This window comes from Cornus florida, unplaced genomic scaffold (genome assembly GCF_030987335.1).
Source record: "Cornus florida cultivar Cherokee Brave unplaced genomic scaffold, ASM3098733v1 CherokeeBrave_3.0.0_Hap2_Chr06, whole genome shotgun sequence".
NCBI lineage: Eukaryota > Viridiplantae > Streptophyta > Magnoliopsida > Cornales > Cornaceae > Cornus > Cornus florida.
In genome coordinates, this window is record NW_026775576.1 from 59,555,807 (window position 1) to 59,575,308 (window position 19,502).

The 19,502-nt window shown below is 32.6% G+C and overlaps 1 protein-coding gene across 2 annotated transcripts; it reads left to right on the forward strand.

The window, feature by feature from the left end:
• The first annotated feature begins 11,341 nt into the window (after nucleotides 1–11,341).
• Nucleotides 11,342–19,384, forward strand: LOC132311624 (biotin carboxyl carrier protein of acetyl-CoA carboxylase 1, chloroplastic-like). 2 transcript variants are annotated; one of them, XM_059809626.1, is made up of 7 exons: nucleotides 11,345–11,712; nucleotides 15,458–15,511; nucleotides 15,605–15,786; nucleotides 15,893–16,214; nucleotides 16,346–16,417; nucleotides 18,866–18,931; nucleotides 19,070–19,384. In XM_059809626.1, the coding sequence occupies exons 1-7, from the start codon at nucleotides 11,566–11,568 to the stop codon at nucleotides 19,091–19,093; spliced, it is 867 nt and encodes a 288-aa protein (XP_059665609.1). In that variant the 5' UTR covers nucleotides 11,345–11,565; the 3' UTR covers nucleotides 19,094–19,384. The 2 variants fall into 2 exon arrangements, with proteins under 2 accessions (XP_059665608.1, XP_059665609.1); XM_059809625.1 differs by having other exon boundaries at nucleotides 11,342–11,712; nucleotides 15,458–15,786.
• The last annotated feature ends 118 nt before the right edge of the window (nucleotides 19,385–19,502 follow it).

Sequence of the window (19,502 nt, forward strand, 5' to 3'; positions counted from 1 at the left end):
GTTCAATTATTTTTGTAGGATTAGCATCAACTGAGGTATTGACTTTTAATGGAGAAGCAGTGATTTCAGTTCCCATGTGATCAAGAATCACCTTCTCTAAAGGAGGATGGGAAGAGGAAACTATTGTTGTATCAGAAGTTTTCCAATTAACTTTGGTGAGGACATTGACTTAATTATAACAGTTTTCTAGATAATCAAAAAAATTGATTTCTAGTTGATGGTCAATCATGAACTTTTGCCAATGACGGAGAATTTTATTTTGTTCTTTTTCAGTATCAGTTTTGCGAAAAGATCTTAGCTTTTCTTTGTTACTGGGGGATGAGTATTCATCATGTAATTTTGAAAGATTATACTTAAAAGGTTTACTAATAGTAGTTAACTGGGGATTGATTGCATTGTATTCTGCAATGAGATCAGATGGTGTAAGAGATGTAGGTGTAGATTTAGCTTTTGGAGTAATATAACAAGGATGAGTAACCTGTTCTTCAATTTGAATACCTTTTAATTTTGTATCTGTTGGTTGGAGATGATGAAATCTAGAATTTTTTCTTTCTAGTGAAGGAATTTCACTTTCTTTGTCAAGTAGATGTTCATCAGATCTATTATAAGAAGTGGAAGGACGTGAGCGAGTCAGAAGGCGTTGTTCATCAAAGTTTATTCTGACTGTTCCATCAATAAATTCCTGTATTCTATCAAGATTACCAACATCATTTTGTATTTTAACTGGATGATTCTCATTTTCGAGAAACCATTCATTGGGTAAGGAAATGTCTTTCCAGGCTATGGTTTTTTTAAGTTGAATATTAGCGTCTGGAGTATTACTTTCAATGAGTAATGTATGACCTTTGATATCCTTTTTAATGGCTTTAACATTAAGATTAGTTTTTTTGGTTTTATAATAGATTCTGTAGATCAGACCTAAAGGTTGTGATCCTGGAAGCATTTTATAACCTGAAGTTTTGACATTAAGGGTTAAGGCCTTTAAAAGGTGAGGGTCAGTAAGACTAAGAGTGAGATCAAGATTGCAGTTAAAATGAACTGGACCATTACAAAGACTGGTTTCAACTATTCCTAGAAGACTATCATTATAATCCAGGAATCTAGCATCATGAAGGGCTAAGAGGACTGAGGCATTAAGACCAGTATTGGTGAATGGGTTGACTGCTACTTGAACAAGACCTATGTGAATGAAATTATATCCACGATCTTTGTGACCTTTGATTGCTTGAGCTGTGAATAACTGACATTTTTCATATTCTTTGGATAGAGAGTAAATTTGCTCTACAATTTTGACTGCGTAGTCACTAAGGAAAGTTGACTTAGGGAAACTAATTTTGTAGATTTCTCGGATTGGAATATCCTATATATATATATATATATATATATATATATATATATGAGAAGCCCAATGTAGCTCAACTCTTCAAAACTCTATTACAACTATTTTGATTTGATACTAAATCATATTTTGTTATTTGTCATAATCTCAAATCATAACTCCAAGCATTTAAAGGGGATTATGGTACTAGTTGCAAGAGAGAACAAAAGAATAGAGAGAACTTCCAGAAGAAGGAAAAAACAAAAAACAAAACAAAAGAATAGAGATGGTATTGTTTTCATCTTATATTTAGACAACTTAGGAGAGAATAGGAAAATAAGATGAAAGAAGTAATTGCATTATATCGCAAATAATAGAGATAATTTTTCTAATTTTGTTCTATTTTGGATGAATTTAGAAACTACAAAGGGTCACGTGCGAATTACACCCCTCTAGTATCGATATAATGCATATATTACCCCCCGTTGTTTGTTCACCTCCCCTATACATAAAAAATGGTGCGGATTAGTGTCTTTTGGCTGTTGATCTCTATTGACCGATACCGGAGCTACAAAAAGACTAAAATAGCCCTTAATCTATGATTTAAAAATAATAATGAATAACATAAAATATGAAAAGTCAAAGAAACCCTTTGTCAATATGACGTTGTTTCAAGTTAAGGCATTTTGACACTGAGTCGATCTCCTTTATCGCCTCACTTTATACATACAATTTCTCTCTCTAAATGTACAATGTTCCTCTCTTTACAACATATCACTATTTGTACTGAAAGTGATGACTTTTACAAGCGGCATATTCGTGCTGAAAGTGACGATCTGTAGATCCTTCCTGACTTGGTTTTCTTCATCGCGATTTGTGGAATCGAAGCACAAAGGTATGTATCCAAAAGCTAGGGTTCTTTTTTTTTTTTTTTTTGATTTTGTAGGTCGTCTAAGGTATATTTTTGTTTTTTTATGGCTTGTAAAGTCACGATTCTTGTTGTCGGGCTTGTTTTCAGAAAGGATTTCAGTTCTTTAATAATGGAGTAGACCACTTCTTCCATTAATGCTCTGTCGGTTCTTGAAACTCTATTAAAAATTAAGGGTTTACTATAAACAACCAATTTTTATGGCCCAATATGTGTGATTAATGTTGATGAAATCCGATTAGGGGTTTTTTTTTTAAAATCGGATTATGGTTTTTTTAAATCTGATTAGGTTTTTTTTTTTTCCTAATTTGGGTTATTTAAAATCTAATTAGGGTTTTTTTTAATCTGATTGGGGTCTTTTTTAAAATTAATTTTGTTACTTATTTATGTTTTAAATATTGATATGATCTGTGTTTTGTTGGCATATGCATGTACTTATGAATATGTGTTAATTTAGGGGTTTTTTCAAATGTTTGATTGTGTGTTATAATGCATGTCTCTTTTGAATCTATGTGTTTCATTTCATTACTATCATACGTGTGTTATAATGCATGCCTCTGTTGATAGTGTATTTGTTATTTGTTTCTGCAGTACATGGAAAAGTATTACAGAGTAGAACTTCATCATTCTGGTCATTTTGATAATAAGTGGAATTATGTTTATGGCCTTGTAGAATTTTATGATGATATAGATCCTGATTTGATGTCTTACATAGAGATTGAAGAAATGTTGAAAAAGATTGGTCTTAATCCTAAAAGTCCAATGTACTATAGAAATCCCTATGATGGAACTACTATACTGATGCGAGGTGATAAAGGTGTGTTAGACATGTTTGAATGTTACAAGAGGTTTTCAATTGTTAAGATATTTGTACTGAATGGTGTAGGTCCAATTGTAGTTGAAGGAGATAGAAATGTGAATGGAACTGGAGCTTTACGTATGGAAGATGTAGCCATTGAAGATGTAGGTAATAAGAGAGATGGGTATGATCCTGACATTGATTTTGAGAGTGATTTTGAAGTTGGGGATGCTGATTTTGAAGTTGGAAATGCAACTGCTGAAGATACAACTGGTGAATATGTTTTTAAAGATACCGATGATGATAGTGATATTGAAGGCAATAGAGGTATAAATGTTTGGGGTGCTTTAGAGGACTTGTCTGGGGAATCTGTTTATGCACCAAGTGATGAGTTGTGGATTGTGCACAATTCATCTGATGAAGATCGTGTTCAAAGTAATAGGCCCAGTGAAGAATTTATTGTTTAGAGAGATTTGGGTTCTAAACCTTTGATAGTTGGAATGAAGTTCACTTGTGCAGATGACTTTAGAATTGCTTTAAGGAAGCATGCCTTAAATAACAGATATAACTTCAGGTTTAAAAAGAATAAAAGAAAAAGGGTGACAGGTATATGTGCTAATAAATATGGTTAGAGGATTCATGTTTCCCGTAATAATGCTACCAAGGTATTTGTGCTTAGAAAGTTTTCACCTACACACATTAACTGCCCTCTAATTGATAAAAATAGATAGGTCATTTATACTTTGTTTGCCAATAAATACATAAATAAGTTCAGAATTAATCCAGATTGAAAGTATACCCTTATTGAAGATGCGATCAAGGATGACTTTCAAGTTGGTGTCTCTAGATTCCTACTTTTGAGGATGAAGGAAAAAGCAAGAGAGATCATTGAAGGTAATCATGAAGATCAGTTCAGCAAAGTGTATGAATATGGTAATTTACTAATGACCACTAATCCTAAAAGTGTGATAAAGATTGAGACAGAGCTTGATATTGAAGGTAAAACCAGATTTAAAATATTTTTCTTTTGCCTTGATGCAATGTGGAGGGGCTATAAAGAAGGGTGTAGACCCTTTGTAGACTTAAATGGGTACTTTCTGAAAATCAAATACCAAGGGCAGTTATTTTGTGTTGTTGGAAGATATGGTAATGACAACTACTTTCCAATTGTTATGGCAGTGGTGGGGGCTGAAAACAAATCAACATGGAAAAGGTTTCTCGATGAGTTGATGAAAATCATTGGTCCCCCCACTAGAATCACATCCATCTCTCATTTGCAGAAGGTAATCATTGCAATTATTTGTGTCATCAATTTATATTACTTTCTTTATTTTTTTTATGACCAACTATGCTAACAAAGTTCATTACTGTTATTATAGGGGTTAATTGATACATTAGAGCAGTTTACAGATGAGAATGACCATAGGTTTTGTGTGAGACATATTCATGAGATTTCAAAAAGAAGTGGAACTATTTGGAACTAAAAGCTATGATGTGGAATGCTACAAATGCATACATAGAAGAGGACTTTGAGATTCACATAAAATCCATAAAGAGACTCAATACTGATGCATATGTTTGGCTAGATAAAATCCCATTTAGATTGTGGTCAAAGTGTGGTTTTTCTCCTTATTCAAAATGTGATTTGAATAGCAACAACTTGTGTGAGTGCTGGAACAGTAAACTGAAAAAAACTAGGAAAAAGCCAATAATTTACATGTTTGAGATGGTACGTAGGTATTTGATGAAGAAATTCCAAGAGAATAGAGAGATGATGGAGAAACGTGAAGGATTTTTATGTCCTAAGGTGCAAAATGAATTGGAGAAAACAAAGTTGAAGGTAAATAAATGCAATGTCCATAATTCAAGGAATGGATTGTTTGAATTGACACTAAGGGGTTGAATGAGGTTGTGGACTTAGGACAGAAAACACATTCATATAATGAATGGCAGATAAGGGGTGTTCTATACATACATGCAGTTGCAACCATAGTTTATAAAAGATATAATGTTAAAGATTATGTGGATCCATATTACTATAAGGAAACTTACCTCAGAGCTTATGCACAAGTGATAAAGCCATTGTCATTGAGGAAAATGGTGAAGTCTAGAAAAGGACTAGTTGACCTACCAATTATTAGAAAGAGGACTGGAAGGCCAAAGAAGGCAATGAAAAGGGCTTCAAATGAAGCTACTTCTAGCAAGTCATTTAAGCAACGGGGAAAAGTAAGATGTAAAAAGTGTTTAATTGTTGGACATAATTCTAGAAGTTGTAAGAATGATCCAGCTCCACCAACAGAAAGAGTAAGCAAAAAGGAAGACCACTAATTCCCAGGACAAGTTTATTTGTTAGTAATAGGTTTACAGAGGATGAGCACACCTCAGAGGGCTTGTAAAGGGCTGGAAGAGTTAGTGTGCAAAGGGGTAGAAAAAGGGGCTTACAGAGGATGGAAGTTGGGAGAAGTTCAATGGAGAAGCACATGGCAGTCAGGTTTAAATACTATATAGTACATATTTTTACCCCTACATAATTGAATATAAACAAAATAATATGTTACTTTTTTCTTATGAAAGGTACCACTGCTTTGTAGGTCATAAGATGAAGCTTGGAAGTTTTTGTGTTGTTGTGAAGATGTTGCAGTGAAGATGGGACTTAAGGGCTATCCAATGATTTTTTTTTAGTAATGTTAAACCTGTGAAGATGTTTTTTTGTGTTGCTGTGGAGATTGGACTTAAGGGCTGTGCAGTGGTTTTTTTTTTTTTTTTTTTAAACAATGTTGAGCTTGTGAAGATTGTTTTATTTTGAATTTTGTATGTCATTGACAAATTTGGCATTTGTATGTAATTGCTAGATATGGTCAGGTTGGACATTTGTATGTAATGGCTAGGTATGGTCAAGTTTGGCATTTTTGCATGATTTACGCGTTTTGGTTAATGCGAGTTGGTTTCCATTATACAGGTTTGGTTAATGCATGGTTTGATTCATGTCTGAATGAATTATTTACAGGTTTCATTTGTGTCTAAGTAAGCAAAAATAAATAAATAATAAATAAATAAATAAACTTTGCATTCCACATGTTTCATTCATTCAAACAACTGACTAAGAATAGAAGTTATATAACAAAAACAACTTTGGTTAATGCATGCTACATTTTTTTCCCATTTATTTAACAACTAACTAATAACAAAAGTCCAAAGCATCTAACAAGGAATAAACTCATACAATAACTTTCAAAATGATAAGAACAGCCAAAAGACCAACAAGAAAATACACAACAACAGCCAAAAGGTGATAATTGCATTTGTTTGTTTTCTGGCTGTAATTGCATTTGTTTGTTTTCATCTCCATTTCCTTTTGCATTGAATCGATTTCCTCCATTTTTTGGTCCAATTGCCTCTGCATTGCTAGTACCATGTTGTGCAGCTCCCCACCTCTGTCATCAACTCTATCGTCAACACCCAAACTTGGATTTTTACTTGCAGATCGAACTTTTCTATGTTACCTAACTTCTGATATAAGATCATAAATGAAAATCAAAAACTTCTTCATCCTCCCACATATGAAAATCACATGTTGGTGATGGATAATTTGGGCAGCCATAGAACCTTCTGCCAAGGTTCCTATTAGTATAAGAGGTCTTTATGGGTGTTTTTAAACCACAATAACAACACATCATTTTCTCATTATGTTCAATTGAGCTTCGATTTGCAAAACTTAAAGAGGATGGCATTAAGAACCTGCAACAAAGAGTGGAAAAGAAAAAGATATGGTGTAATTCGGATGAGAATAAGGAGAGAGAGAAATAAATAAATAAATAAGATAGAGATAAAATAGGGTGATACTTACACTGATATATGGGACGCCACACAACTCTGTAGGAGAAAGGAGAAAGAAGGAAGGAGGAAGAAAGAATTATGTAAGAGGAAGGAGGATGAGAGACAAAAGACTGAGATGAGGGAGAGAGAGATTAGGGTTATATACAAATATATGTGTATATATATATATATATATATATATATATATATATAATATAGTGAGGGGTAGTGAATATAATAAGGGCAATTTTGAAAATAATTTGTTTAAAATGGTCATGTGCCATGCACATAACCAACTAACATCCATTTTCTACCCAAATTCTGATCGGAGGTGGTTAGTTGTACATTTTCATATCTAGTATGGATTTATATAAACAAATTAAACTATAGGGGTGTAATTCGCACAAAATCAAAACTATAAGGGTGCTTTTCTGACTTTCCCCAACAACAAATGAAGAGTACGGCGTTGGTTCTTGTTATTAAAATTTAATAAATAATAGAAAAATACAAAGCATATTAGCATAATATATTACATTTCATTCATACTCAATTATTCAAAGGAATGAATAATCAAATAACAATACTTTCATTAAACTGAATAATATGGCAACTGAACAATAACAACATAAACAACTCTGTGATAGAAAATTAATATAATAATAAAATTAAGAAGTAAAACGATAACAGTAAAATATGTTAGAAAGAGCTAACCTGATTGAAGAAACTAGTTAGCTTCAAAACACAACACAATCAGCTCATAGCGGCGTCTCCTTCATGTGTATAACTACAAGAAAACTAGGTTCAAGTCTATATGTGTCCCGTTGCTCATAAACTCAATATTTAAATTACTCTCAAATACACATTACACATATACAATATAGGGTAAATTGCATTGACACTCTCTGATGTTTCGGTCCATGTCACTTCGCGTACGGTCAATACACTTTTTAACAATGGCAGCCCTTTAAGTTTCAAATGTCATATTTACCCCTGATTATTTAATTCATTTATATAAAAAAATAAAAATAAAAATATCAAATGCCCAAAAACACCCTCCTAGTCTTCTCTCAATGTGTCTCTCTATAACCTCCTCCCTCTGTGTCATTCCCAAATACCACTACAACCATACAACCACCACCACACCAGACACCTCTAAAAAAAAAAAAAATCAACCCAAAACAGCACCACCATCACAAAAATAGGAAAAAAAAAAATAGAAACATCCCAAACACCACCATAACGAATAGACAGTGATAAAGGTGGTTCTTGATCACGTTTCGCGACGATGAGACGTGACTCCGGTGACGACAAACAGGCTTTGTGAGGACCGTGATGTTCTGACAACATCAAGACTATTTTGGTGGTGGTGACGGTTGTTGGCTTAGCTTCGATGTAGGTGTTGGGATTCCCGTCGTCGGGGAAGCTTTGCCGGACCAAATTCAAAGAAATAGAGGAATAATCGGCGGTAGAAATAAAGGCCACCAACACCACCATCGCCGACGCAATATTGCCCTTTCTGCAAACCCTAATTCCGATGACTCATGGTGGTGATGCCGCAATAAAGGACTGTAGGCCCTTCAAGCTTGAGAATGTAGTCGAGGGATTGCAAACTGTGACCCCTCTCCCTCTAACCTCTGATCAGTGGTGGACCAATAATTGTCGCGATAATGACAGTGGTGGTTGCGCGAAGGATTTGAGTGATTTTTGTGGTGAATTAAGTGGGATTCAGAGATATTGTTAAGGTTAGGCTTGGCCCGTGGCTTCAAATCCTCCTTCCAGGTGGTCATCTGTTAATTTTCTATTAGTGCTTCCTCTGTTATTTATCTTGTTCTAGGATTGTTTCCTTAATTTATTTGGGGTTTGGGAAAGTTTTGTTCTTGGTCTCAATCTCAACTAATTATTTGGGTTTAGAGATTTCAATGGAAGATTGGAGGGAAATGAAAACGGTAAAGAAAAAATAAGAGGGGAAAGAGAGTATGGAGTGAAACAAATATAAATGCAGTCAAAGAAACTGAAGAGGATGTGGTGATGGTGGCGACAACATTGTGGCTAGGTGCTTGAGGTGAAAGTGTTATATTAGGGAGGGTTAATTGGTCCTTTAAATTTTGTTAGGGAAGGGTTAATTGGTCTATTTATGCTTTTTATGTATTTGTTGACAAGTCAAAAGGTTAAAAGGTCATTTCACTGGGTCTATAGAGGAGGTGTTAATCAAGACATTTGAAACCTTAGGAGGTGTCATTGTTATTCATGCTTTGTATGTATTTGTTGATAAGTCAAAGGGTTAAAAGGTCATTTCAATGAGTCTCTGGAGGAGGTGTTAATGAAGACATTTGAAACCTTAGAAGGTGTCATTGCTAAAAAGTTCTTTGACCGTCCATTGAGTGACATTAATCAAAACCTCAGGAATGTCAATGCAATTTACCCACGTGTGATGCACGTGATGAAAAGTTATTTTATAATCTTAATTAAAAATATATATAAAATTATCAAAATTAATTTACTTTTTTAAATAATTGATTAGTAACTTGTTTGAGTAATTAAAATTTAAAATATTTATAAAACCGTTTTATTTTAATTCATTTTATTTATAATAACTCTTTTATTTCAATTCATTTATTTATAGAAACTCTTTTATTTTAATTCATTTTATATCAATTAATAAATATTTTTTATATTAATAAATAAATACTGAAATACTTGAATTTCAATTAAACATATTATTTTTATTTTTATTCGTTTTATTTCAATTAATTTTATTTATAGTAACTATTCTATTTTAATTCATTTATTTATAGAAACTCTTTTATTTTAATTTATTTTATATCAATTAAACAAATGGTAACTTATTTTATTATTTGGTAAATTAGATTATTATTTAATCTGTAAATGATTTGTTTAATTGGAAAATTATTTTATTATTTGAAATTTTATTTTATTTTTTTATCTATAAATGATTTGAAACATCTTGATTGAATTTTAATTAAACAATTAACTATTTAATTTTAATTGGTAATTTATTTAGTGATTTGAAATATTTCAATTAATCAATTACCTACTTATGTTGTTTTAACCTCGAAGAATTCGGAGCATAATAGGATTTATTTTAATTGGTAACTTATAGGATTAACAAAGAAAATAAATTAAAAACAAAGAATTTTGAACCATTATGTATTATATCACATGTTCCACTTTTGGACACTACGTTATATCTCGATTGAATTTTAATTGGTAATTTATTTAATGATTTGAAACATCTTCATTGAATTTAAATTAAACATATTATTTTATCTATAAATGATTTGAAACATCTTGATTAAATTTTAATTAAACAATTGGTAACTTATTTTATTATTTGGTAAATTATTTTATTATTTTATCTATAAATGATTTGAAACATCTTGATTGAATTTCAATTAACATAATATGATTTATTTTAATTAGTAACTTATAGGATTTATTTTAATTGATAACTTATTTTATTATTTGGTAAATTATTTTATTATTTTATCTATAAATAATTTTAAACATATTGATTGAATTTCAATTAAACAATTACTTATTTAATTTTAATTGATAATTTATTTAATGATTTGAAATATCTTGATTGAATTATTTATGTTGTTTTAATCTTGAAGAATTACTAGCATAATAGGATTTATTTTAATTAGTAACTTATAGGATTTATTTTAATTGGTAACTTATTTTATTATTTGGTAAATTATTTTATTATTCTATCTATAATTGATTTGAAACATAAACAATTACCTATTTAATTTTAACAATTCCTTTTATTTATAGTAACTCTTTTATTTTAATTCATTTATTTATAGAAACTCTTTTATTTTAATTCAATTAATAAATATTTTTTATATTAATAAATAAATACTGAAATACTGAAACTTTTTACACTTTTAATATATATATATATATATATATATATATATATAGATATATAAAATGATAATATCTAATCCTTTTATAATGTAAAGAGTAATGTTTATGATAACATAAATAGAGAAATTTTATATAATTATATCATGAATATAAATACAATAGATCATTATATTAAATATTATTTAATAGTATTTAATATTATATAATACAATTTAATATATTTATTTAATTTTATTGAAATATAGTCAACAGTTCTCAATTCTCATTCTCTTTCTCTCTCTCTCTCTCAATGTCTCTTTCTTTTCCCTCTATTTTTTTATTTAAAAAAAAAAAACACTAATTAGACTTTTATTTCTTTCTTTTTCTCTCTCTCTTTTTTTCCCTTTCTTGTCAATCCAAACAGTACAACAAATGGTTATCAATTTTCTGAAAATTGAATTATAAAAAGGCCTAACTTTTTGTTTGATCAAATGAAAAAGCCTAGCTACACACGAGTCTTTTCTCTAGAATCAAAGTCACAGTGAAGCCACGTCAAGCGAGGCCCACCAGTTGTGGGCCCCTATATCATCTGGCAAGATCAGGCTGTTCGTACTCTCTCTCTGCTTTCTCTCTCTTTCTTCAACTTCGGTTTTATCGAGCAGAAAGGCGTTTTCTCGTCTCCGTCGACTGCTCTCATCTCTGAGGCGGACAGTCCAGGACTCTTCCCTCTTCTCTCTCTAAAAACTCCACTTTCTGTCTCTAAAAACACGGACGCACACACTATTTACTCAAATCGAAGCAGTCGCCTTCTCTCTCTCTAACATCTGAGCAATGGCGTCTTCCCTTGCAACAACAGCAGCAGCATCAGCTACTTCTGTTGCCAAAACTACCCCCGATTGTCATCTCCATTGCTATCATTCACCCTCCAAGCTCTCATTTCGTCTCTCTCCCAAGCCCAAGCTTCGATTGTTCACCAAGGTATGTATATGCAATTTCTCTATACGAATGAATTACTCTATCACTCTCTTTGAACTCATAAATTGTTAGTTAATATCAGTTTGAATTGGTTAGATCAATTTCTGTTTTTCTCTGTCAATACAGTGTGTGTGTGTGTATATATATATTGGTTTCTCATGCAAGATCAGATTTTTCTTATTTTTATTTATTTATTTTCGATTGGTTGCTGAGAAAAGTGAGGAAAAGAGAAGAAAGTACATAATCGTTGCTGCGATGCATTTGGAAGCATGGAATCAAGAAGAGAAATAAAATATAGGAAAACTTGTGCCTCAGTTAAAGTTTTCATTTTTTTTCTTCCCTTCAAGTAGTCCTAAAATTTCTCAGCAACTAAACAGGGAATGATTTGGAACTTCTTACTCTGTTTGGATTTTGTGCGCAGTGTGACATAATTTGATTATGTGCAAATTGATTTTTTTGCATGAAATTGGCCTACCACACTCAAATTGGGTAGAACATAGTTTTGACAAATTTCCTATAATTTTCGTTTTGTAGTATATATTCACTAGTTGATTTAGTGAGTTAGGGTTAGAATTTACCTCGGATCCACACAGTGGAGACAAAGCATTTGAAGATCGAAATGGTGAAAAGGTAAATCTCTTGCAAGAAGTTGGCCCACCCTACTCAAAATTGGGTAGAACATGGTGTTGGCAAATGTCCTATAATTTTCTTTTTGTAGTATATATTCACAAGTTGCTTTAGTGAATTAGGGTTAGATTTTACCTCAGATCCGCATACACCAAAGACAACCGAGACACATTTTTAGGGAGTTTTAAAAATAAAGATGGGTTAAAGTGTTACATGATGATTTCTGTGAACATTTTTAATAATATGGCGGTCAAGGTAAAATATTTAAATTTTTGGGTTTAAAAAACAATCATTATTGTTGTTGTGGAGTAGATTCAATTGTGTAGTTTTTAAACGATAAACTGATTATTTTAATAGCTCATTAATTATTATAATTTGTGAATTTTTCATAGTTAGGCTGATGAAGAATATTATTACTCTTAAAATACAGGATCATATATATAAAAAGATATATTTATTAGTCTGTCACATCCCTGCCGTGTCCATATCTTAATTTTTCACGATTTGCTGTGTTACCGTATCTATATCATGTCATATCTGTGTCTATTATCAGTATTCATGCTTCTTAGCTGGCAGCAAGAGATTGGAATGGATTGTCTTGTGTGAGTTTTGGTCAGAGGTAACTTGGAGATTTTGGGTTTAGAATCTGGTAACTTATAGTTGTATATTACCTCTCTTTTGATGGTGGATTCGATATGCCTAGACTAGGTCCCATGAATTTAGTTGGGGTTATCCACGTAAATTTGGTTTGTTTGTGTGATTAGTTGATATTTAATTTTGCTCTCTATAATTTAGATAATCTATCTCGCTGCCTTTCGAACTAAATTGCTAGAATTTAAAATATTAGTTTTTGTTATTTAAAATCAGACAATGTATTCCTCTTTCCGGGTCTAATTGGGCATGGCATACTTTGACATATCAAAGCCTAATGTTACAATCTTGTTTTTTTCTGTATTTTTAGTTATAGTTTGTAGAATTATCTTCAATTGCAGAACATTTCAACGAATAGTTTCTATAAGAGTTGTGCTTATTTCCAGTCACCTTTTTTTGGAGCACCAAATTATGAGTTGGGGTGGTTTATCACTGTGAGTCCGTGACCATTGCCACACAAATTATTTACAGTTTGCCTATCGGTTTCCTTGTGCATGAGACAAGTGTAATGGATTTAATTTGTCAGACGGGGTTTTTGCAACTTCTCAACTGTTAATTGTCTTAGTCACACAACTCTCATAAAATGTAATGGATTGTCATATGTTGGACGTGGTTCTGCAGCTCCTCAGCTGTTAATTGTTTTAGTCATGTAACTCTCACAAAATGTACTAATAAACATTTTTTAATCATAAAGCTTTGTTTTACTTATCAAAAATAAAAATCATAAAGCTGTGTTTTGATTCTTTTGAAGGACTTTTAATTAACTATGTTGAGTTCATAAAAATGATTTAATATGGGCAATGGATTTTATATTGAATCAATAACTCAGTTCTATGGAAGGAAAGCTTACTAATTTATAATTTCTACTGCTTTTCATTTTAATACAAATTACACTTAAACATGAAAATATATACAATTTATTCAATAAAGCCTGTGCAAACAACATTCCAATCTTTTGCAAGGGCATAACAGAAGGGGGAATGTTATTGAGGCTAGCTACATGACACAAAATAAATATTAAAAAATCGAAAATTAAAAATTAAAAAGAGAAAAGTAAAATTGGAAAAAATATTTCAAACTAAATCAAACATAGAAAATAATTAAAAGATCATCAATTAATAATTAAAAAGACATTGAGCAATTCTTTTGTGTGAACATAGAGAGTACTTAAAACATCATCAATTAACACTGAGCAATGGTTTTGTGAGAGTAGTTTTATGGTAGTACTGTTTTTTCTAGAGTTTGGAAGCTAAAATTTTGGAAAGAAAGTGAGAAAAACGAAAAAAGAAAATGGGTTTAAAAAAAATCAGGGTCTCAAAATAATGGTTATGGCATTAAATTACATCAGGGCTGATATAATGGACAATAATAGTATTGCCACCTAGCAATATTGTTATGTTACAACCTTTACAATCTGTAATTGCTGTTGTTTGAAGCCCTGCCTTGTACTTTCAAGAGTGAAACTTTTGCAATACAATTCAATGTAGAAGATGGTCTTTCATGTCAGGTTTGTCATTTTCCCCCTTGGCCAATGGTGGAGGCACAGTCGGGGCAATGGCCTCCGCTCAGCTTCTTGATTTTTTTTGTCTTTCTAAATATTGATTTCATATGTATATAATATTGCAATTGCAAACTTGCTCCTATTAATACTTAAAAAAAGAATTTCCTGAATCTTAACTGTTCCCAGCCCAGTCCTTTCTGTTCTCAGTTTCTTCATTTTTTTTTGTCTTTCTAAATATTGATTTCGTATGTATATAATATTGCAATTGTAAACGTGCTCCTATTAATACTTAAATAAAGAAACGCCTGAGTTTTAACTGTTCACAGCCCAGTCCTTTCTGTTCTCAGTTTTTCTCTTTCCTCTCATAGAAGTCTCTATGCCTCTTTCTGTAATAACCCACAACAAGTTCATCTCCTCCACTTCTACCATCAATCTCTCTACAAGGCAAAAGCGTGAAAAGGAAAAACTGTAGAAGTCTTCTTTAATTCGATTTCTCAATCGATCCTTAGCCAGTACGTAAGAAATCCCAGTCCATTTTTTCACCAAATCTCTCTCTGCTTTGCAACAATATAAATTTCATTTTAGAAAAATAAAGAATAATATAAAAAAGGAGCACAATTTTGTTAACTTCAACAAATAACTTGGTAATTGAGAATGGCATTTCAAAGCACTGATATTGAGGTTATCATACAACTCCGTCAAGGCACAGAAACTCGTCGAGGACAATTATGAATATATTGAATGAAAATATTATCAATCAAAGGTTAAGTTTTTGTACTTATTCTTTAGGTCCAGAGCTTTTTCATTTATTATTGTTCGAGTAGGTTATTAGCTCCACAATTGCCTTGGCCCTTGATGTGGATGGATTTGGCATATTCCTTGGTGAGGTTTCATGAAATATGTTGCATCATTTTTTAAAAATTTTAATTGAGGTGATTAGAATTTGTGGATTTGACATCCAAATTACAGGGTCTGCATTCCAGTTGGAAGCATTCCACTGCCGTGAAAGCACAATTAAACGAGGTAAGATTCTTTCAATGGCTTCCGTTAGAGAATCTGTTTTCAAATCTTCGTTCCTTCATGGACACATTTTTGGAGCCATCTGTTGCATTCAAGGTTGGCGTCGGTGGATTCCCAAATGCTGCAGCTACTCCAGCCAAATCAGATGTACCAGCCAAATCAGATGTACCAGCAGCGGAATCCAAGGATGCTAAGCCCTCAACTGAGCCTTCTCTTGAAGCTTTGGCCTCGGAGGAACCAATATCTGAGTTTATTGCTCAAGTTTCAAGTCTCATTAAGTATGATAGTTCAATCTTTTAGCTCTTTATCTTGCTTCTTTTCTATTTTTCACAGACAAAGAAGGGTCAATCTGTAATTTCTTTTTCTTTTTTTCCTGTCTTTCAGGCTAGTTGATTCTAAGGATATCATGGAGTTGCAGTTGAAACAGCTCGACTGTGAACTTTTAATCCGTAAAAAGGAGGCCTTGTCTCAACCACCATCTTCTGCTCCAGTTTTTATGACACATTCACCCCCTCCACCAACTGTTGTACCACATGCTTTCCAAGCGGCTCCGTCTGCAGCTGCTCCCCAACTGTCTTCAGCTCCAGGCCCTGCCCCTTCTCCACCTGCTGCAACGTCAGCTAAGTCATCGCATCCATCTCTTAAGTGCCCCATGGCAGGGACATTCTATCGATGCCCAGGACCCGGTGAACCTCCATTTGTAAAGGTGATTATTCTCTAATCTGTAAATTATACACGTTTGATTATATACTTATATGATGGTTACGTCACATTTGATGCTGCAGTGCATTATTTTTTTTACTTTATTTGGGCTTACATTACGGGCTTTTTCTTTAGGTTGGAGACAAAGTACAGAAGGGACAGGTTCTGTGCATCATTGAGGCTATGAAGTTGATGAACGAAATAGAAGTAAGTTGTATTTTCCTTTTCTCTCCAAAATTTTTTGGAGATACTGCCACTAAAACTACTCCAAAAGAGACTCATTCTTTATTCCAGTAGGAATCAATCTTTTATTAGTGGTAATTAAAATTTGCAGAATTAGTCATGTTACTTTTTTTAAGTGTTTATTTCACTTACTAGAAGATGTACAGTCTTGGCTTGAAATATGTGTAATCTCCCTCCGTGTAGTGGAAATTGAATTGTTGAAGATGGATAATATGGTTGCCCCTTAAGTCACTAATAAGAAAGTAAATTTTGATATTAAGTTACTGCCTTGGAGAATCGGAGTGCAACACGGGATTAATATGTTGTGCAGGTCCAGAGGCATAGAGAATTAGTTGTCAATGAAGAAACAAGTTGATATCCCACCGAGGACTGAATATAAATGGATTTATATTGGGGGCTTTATAAACTGATTTGACAGGTTTGGTGTTGTAGTAAAATTATTTTAGATTTTTCAAGAGTCAGTTTTGAAAAGGAGTTCCCATCATGGAGTTTATCTTAAGTGGTCTTGGATGTTTTGTAGTTCCAAAGCCACCAACTGAGAATGTTCTTCTTTTCTATTGTTTATTTTACATCGACAATTCATAATGTGTGAAGTCAGTCTGTTGGAAATGATACTACATGAATGTGCCTAATTTGGACTATCTAACATGAGTGTTCAACAGAGAGATGGGAAGTGGGAACACATCCTAGCGCACTAGAAGGTATTGTTTTAATTTATTTTTAGTGCACAAGACATTCTTATCGTGTGGAGATCCATTTGTGCCATGTTTTGTTCGATGGAGGCTACATTTTACCTGAGGTATAGAAGAAGAGGATGAGAGGATATTTCTGATAGTTCAATCGTCTAGTTATGTCCTAGGTTATGTCCTAGGCTTCTGAAATTTAGATTAGTCCAACTTTCGGATAATATAAATGCAAACCAACGAGGTACCTGAGTCCATATTGTATAGTTGTTGATAATACAATCAACAGTTCATAAATTAGGTTAGAGTAAGATATGTAGGTGTGTTTGGCTAGTAGGGTAGAAAATATACGACAGAGATGCATGTGGATGGATAAGAAAGGGCAGTTAGAGGAGTCTCAATTTCTTTCACACAAAAATTATGGAATCTCATCAATAAAGTGGTATTGCTTGTATCACACACAAGCATGAGGTTTGGAACAGTCCATCTAACTTTTTAGAATTGCTCATTTACATAAAGATGAATGTCAATTTGTAGAAGAATAAAGGTGCTTTCTTAAACCACGAAAATTGTAAAGAAAGTCGAGTGCGATTCTGGTATTTGGGAAGAAGCAAGAAGGAGAGGAAAAGAAAGAGATAAGAATTTAGAGAGAGATGAGGAAAGAAGAAAGAGATGATCCTTAACTTTCCCTATAACGGAAATTTCCTAGTTTCCCTTTTTTTTTTTTAACATACATAGGTAGCATCATTCTTTTCAAGATTGGAGAACATTTGACCTTAAATTGTTTATTGAAATCTGGAAATGATGTCAGTTAATTGTCTTGTTTGGAGACAATAACAACAATGTAAGCTAATCATCCTTCCAATTCTTCTTTTGAAACTATTTAAAATGATAGGAATTCACTTATCAAATATATATGTATATATATATGATAGGAAATCCAATGCTTAAAATAAACTGCTGCTAAAGAACTTCCTGGGATCTGTTGGGATCTTGAGGAACATCCGTATACTTGTCTATTAACTGGAGTTTATTGAGTTATATACTATGATTATGGTGTTCCTTAGTGCTTCCCTTAGGTACCCTAGCAGTAGTAATCACAACCCCTATTTCCTTAACAACTAGCTTCAACATCTTGCAGATGTTAGAACTAAAGTTAACTACCTTAGTTACGACTTCTATTTCCTCATCTCCTACGTGGACCTTAAGTTGTGTGTGATGTTGAAGTACAACAAACCACAATTCCTGGACTAGCATCCTTAGAACAGGTATTGAAAATCTGAAATTTGAAGATGATGTAATTTTAATGTCTTGTTCAGAGGGTTAAAAACAACATGGTTAGTCCATCCTTCCAACTGTTCTATTTAGCCTATCTGAAAGGATGGGAAATTTAATGATTGAGATAGATGGTCATTGAAAGACATCCTTGGATTTATTGAAAGCATGAGAAACTTCCGTATACTTGTGCAGTACTTTGATACCTAGACTTGTATGCATCTTCTGATTATGGTATTAGTGCCTCCTTACCTTCTCATGCTTTGAAGTACATAGTATCTCAGCTATTGCAACATTATACTATTTCTTAATACTAGTATAATATTCTAACAGTCTGCTAAATTGAAATTTGATTGCTGATCTTGTCATATCCTTCCTGTAACACTCAGCGAACATATAAAAGTATGACGTTCAATTATAAACTTGTGCCTGAAATATGAACTTAATTGTATAGGCTGATCAATCGGGAACAATAGTTGAGATCCTTGTAGAAGATGGTAAGCCTGTCAGTGTTGACTTGGTAAGTTTTCTTGATGACCCAACTGTCAGATGACGACATTTTATGCATTTCCCTTATTTTTAAAACATTTTTTTAAAAATAAAAATTATGGATTATCTTGATCTCTCTCTCTCTCGTTTATTTATTTCTTTTGTACAGCCTCTGTTCCTGATTGAACCCTAGAAGATGACGACGGAATGGTAAGCAAATAAATGTTACGCGTGAATTTTAGGAGGTGGGTGTCTCTCTTGGTAATGTTTTTAAGATGCGGCTTTGTTTTGTTGTAAGTAGGATGTTTTGCTTGGAGTGAGATGATAGTTAGAGATGGAAATTAGTGAGCATTTGATAAATCATTTTCTTTATTTTAAGTTATACTTTAGCTGAGGGTATTTGTATTAATTATTTGATACTTCAACTAGTCTGATAATTTTGTTACAAAGTTTCTCATATTTGAAATGAGGGTTTAGTCTTCTATATTCAATATCTATTACAGGTCCATATAATCAACAGCAGATGGACTTTTGAGCAATGAAATGTGTATTGGATTTATGGAAATGAAATTTATTTCAGAATAATGATAAGTAGTCCAAAA